Source organism: Theropithecus gelada, unplaced genomic scaffold, assembly GCF_003255815.1.
Source record: "Theropithecus gelada isolate Dixy unplaced genomic scaffold, Tgel_1.0 HiC_scaffold_624, whole genome shotgun sequence".
NCBI classification, from domain to species: Eukaryota; Metazoa; Chordata; class Mammalia; order Primates; family Cercopithecidae; genus Theropithecus; species Theropithecus gelada.
The window spans coordinates 1-4,462 of record NW_020262895.1 but is presented as its reverse complement, the minus strand read 5'-3'; the positions used below and the strand labels follow the sequence as shown (position 1 = coordinate 4,462).

The 4,462-nt window shown below is 37.7% G+C and overlaps 1 protein-coding gene across 1 annotated transcript; it reads right to left on the bottom strand.

The window, feature by feature from the left end:
* Positions 1-2,186: 2,186 nt before the first annotated feature.
* On the bottom strand, positions 2,187-2,756 carry LOC112617922 (interferon alpha-1/13-like). The gene has a single exon (XM_025374574.1). It carries the CDS (start codon positions 2,754-2,756, stop codon positions 2,187-2,189), a length of 570 nt encoding a protein of 189 aa, XP_025230359.1.
* Between the last annotated feature and the right edge of the window lie 1,706 nt (positions 2,757-4,462).

The window sequence follows — 4,462 nt, the reverse complement described above, 5'->3', positions numbered from 1 at the left end:
TTTCTTTTTTCTCTTTTCTTTTAGAACAAAGACATTTACCAAGTGCCTCAGAACAAAAACCAAGCCTTTTATGACTTCACCAAGGATGCATGAGACATCTTCAAAGAAATGCCAAGATGCAGTCCTCTCAAAATTGAGAGCCACCTCTAAAGATAGCCACAAGAAAGAAAAATTTAGACGTCTTGAGAGGTAGCAATAGTCAATATGTAAGCTTCCAATGGGAGCCTCCAACTTTTGGATTGGCCCCCTGCACAGACCGAAGAGTGTCCTGACAGGCAGCAAGCCAAGTCAGGTTCTCAGGACACAAAACAACAAAACGACAGCTGTCTTTTGAAGGGATAGGATCAATAACAAATGGGTCCCATAAGTCCAAATTTACACAACAGAACAATTCCAACAAATGATCTCCTGATGACCTGCATTTGGAAAGGAAGAAATAAAGAGAAATTTTGACCTTTAGTTCTTGACGAGACACTACAAGCAGAAATTCAGAACTGACCTTGGTAAAAATTCTTACCTTTATTAGCAAGTTCTTTATCAGTCTTTTACCAGGACCTCATCAGTACGTGAGTCAGGTGCTTCAGGCATCCCATCTTCATCACCAAAACTATAGGGGCAGAAATAGTGTGATCTCTTTCCTTCCTATCAAAGGGGTCACAGCTGACATGCCTATAACAAAAGACAGGTTAACAAGAGAGAAGCATAACACATGTATTGAATCATAGTTTTATATAACTATGGAAGCCTTCAAAATGAAGACCCAAAGTACAGGAAAAAAACTATCCCTTTTTGTTTTATGTTTCATGAAGAATGGACAGCTGCGTAGAAATGTGATTAGAAAAAAAGGGCATCATCTAATGCTAATATTCTGAGTAGGGGAACCCAGCAAGGCCTTTCTGGTCAGATACTTCTTGGTCTCTCCACGCACCATTTTTCCTCTTGGGTATGTGGCCGAGCTCTTTTTGGAAGGGGGGTCTTAGTATCTACAATCAAACAAGGTAAGTTAGAGAATTTCTTTATGGCCCGTTCAGTTCTTACACACAAAGGTGAGGGGAAGTAAGAGTCATATTTTCAAATTTTATGGCTGGCTTTGGGGAAAAGGGGCTCCATCAGGAGATGAGGGGTGACAAACAGCAGGGCAGGAGAAGGCCAGAGAGAAACTTTGCTTCTGAGGCTGCTTCTGAGACCTTCACTTTGGGGTATTATTTCTGAGCCTCAGTAGGAGTGAAAATGAGATCCAGAAAAGCTGGGGAAAAAGGAGGGAACTGTGCTGGGTATCGGAATCAGCAAGTGAATGATATGTATATTTCACTTAGGTTTAAGAAAATNGGCTTTTCTTTTCCCTCCCTTTAAAGGTAGAAGGTCCTCAGAATCATGCTTAAGTCTTTTTCTCCGTCTACACTCTCTCCACACATGAGCACTTCCATTTCTGGGATTTTACTTGCCACATATGAAACCACAGCAATTGCATTCCTTATAATTTGAAAACTCATGTATCCAACTGGCAATAGACGGTTTCTACCACATGTTATACCAGTCAACTTACAGAGGATATCTCTGTTTATTTTTATTTCCTGACATGTTTCAGTTTACGTGCTGCCAAAAGAAATAGTCGTTTGTTCCTTTTTCTCCTTAGAGTATTTAGGATAACTGATATTAAATATGACTACTATTTTTAGTTTGATTCCCTACAAAAATCAAATATGCAAGAGATTAGAAAATAGATTTATTGTATTCACCTTTACATATTGAGTACAACATGCAACCTGGTATAGAGAAAGGTCATTTTTACTTACATCTGTCATATAATAATGATGAATAAATAAATTATACCCTTTATTCTCTAATCAGATTTCACAGTCGGGCTAGGAATTTCATGTTAAAGGACGAACACATACAAGAAGTTCCTATAGTAAAAGTTTAATGAACAACATAAAATAATGAATTGAGTAGATAGAAGGAAACTGTTTTATTACACTAGCCACAGTGTAAACGTGCATCTGATGTTATATGAACAAAAATAATTTAAATCTTATAAATAGTTAAATAGATATTTAAATAGATAAATCAATTTATCAGCATGGTCATAGTTAGAGCAGGAGTGACAGTCGTTGAAATGGCAGAATTCATGAAAGCGTGAGCTGGTGTATGAGTCAATAAGAGTTGTTTTCATGTTGGACCAGGTGTTATTCCTTCCTCCTTAATCTTTCTTGCAACTTTGTTGATAAAGAGAAAGATCTCATGATTTCTGCTCTGACAACCTCCCAGGCACAAGGGCTGTATTTCTTCTCTGTCAGATAGAGAGTGATTCTTTGGAAGTATTTCTTCACAGCCAAGGTGGAGTCCGCATTCACCAGGGGAGTTTCTCCCACCCTCTCCTGCTGCATCACACAGGCTTCCAAGTCATTCAGCTGCTGGTAGAGTTCAGTGCAGAATTTGTCTAGGAGGTCCTCATCCCAAGCAGCAGATGAGTCTTTTGTGGTAAAGAGGTTGAAGGTCTGCTGGATCAGCTCATGGAGGACAGAGATGGCTGGAGCCTTCTGGAACTGGTTGCCATCAAACTCCTGCTGGGGAAATCCAAAGTCATGTCTGTCCATCAGACAGGAGGAAGGAGAGATTCTGCTCATTTGTTTCAGGAGCATCATGGTCCTTCTGTTATCCAGGCTGTGGGTCTCAGGCAGATCACAGCCCAGAGAGCAGCTTGACTTGCAGCTGAGCACCACCAGGGCCATCAGTAAAGCAAAAGGCAATGCCATCGTAGATATTGCAGATGCTTCTGGGCTTGCTGAGATGGGTGACTCTGAACCTTGGGCTCTAGGTTCTCTGAAGGCCTTGCTTGGAGCCGATGACTTAAATAGGGAACATACTGATTTCCACTTTCTTAATGCTCCTGGGCCACTTTCCATTTCTGTTTTTGCTTTCCTTCATGCACTCTTTACATGAGTTGAGAGCAGTGTTTCTCAACCATTTGGTTTTTCATTATTGCCTCCCCCATCTTGTTCCCAGAGACTTTTAAAATATTTTTTTCCTAATTGAACCCACTGTGAAAATTTAATAACACAGATATAGTATGTATCTATTTGTGTACTATGTGTATATCTCTATACTCAAAAAGCGCAAAGTTTAATCTTTTAATTCAATGCAGGTTTAAAAATAACCAAATGAAAATTTTAAGCTAAAAATTAGATTTAAATTCTATTCAGATTTAACTGAACTTTATAACTAAATTTGCTTATGCGCTTCAATGTAATTTATTTACTGATATAAATTGTAATGTATTAAATTACATAAGCAAATTAACAAATTATAAACATTATCTAATATTTATAGATAGACATTATACATCTAAGTAGTGAATGCTTACAAATTATTTGAAACTGATAAAGCCTTAAAATTTTTTAATATTTTTATTGTTTATTTTTATTATACTTAACTTTAAATTTTGTTGCATGTGAGAAAATTTTTAACTTCACTAGCTGCTAGATACTCACCTAGATATTGTCAAGAGTTTTTTCTTCAATGCTTGACCTAAATATTGATGGGTTGAACAACTTCAGTAGACTTATTAAAATATAAATTATTTATATTTCATTTCAAAGCCCACAACACAGACAGAAATGCTAAGGATCAAACATAAGCAATATCTATATGATGGCCAGTGACAAACCATATGTATGCCGAGAACACCTCTCATGATATGACTTTTAGTTCTAATAAATCTTGGGAAGTACTCCAATCACAGCTACCCATTATTCACAGGTTTGTAATGCTGAACTTTTATACCTCTTATGTATCGTCCATGAACTCAAGGTCAGTAAACCCAATGGAGAAAGAAAAAAAAAACTAAGGAATAAGATTTTGTTAAATAGGGTTGAGCTTTGAAGACCCACAAACCATTTAATTATGTAAGATTTGTTCCCTTTCCCAAGAACTAACTTCTACACCCTTGAGAGTAGTATCATACGCACTGAGAATACACAATTGAAAAAACATTCTCAATTTGATTAAAAAAATTTTTTGGCATGAAAGTTCAAATTTCCAAAGTACCTTCAGAGGTTCTTTGTTGATTCCTAGTAAACCAAAGGAAACCATCTTTGTCCTAAATGCACATAATAGGATGTAAATGTAGTAACATAAATAAGTTGACAGTTGTTTCCCATAGCATGCCAGACACCAGATACCTTTCTTTCTCATTTCATTTCTGTAGAAAGCAAAAGTTGTCACTTTTTGCATCCTAACGAATGGGGACAAAAAGACAACGCAAGTGGCCGGGTGCGGTGGCTCACACCTGTAATCCCAGCACTTTGACAGGCCAAAGTGGACAGATCACCTGAGGTCGGGAGTTTGAGACCAGCCTGACAAACATGGTGCAGGTTAAGGGGTGGGAAAGAGCAGAAGCAACATGGTAGAGGGGATGTAGGTCAAAGGTAGCAAATAAGTATCGGCTGGAAGAAAAGTAATT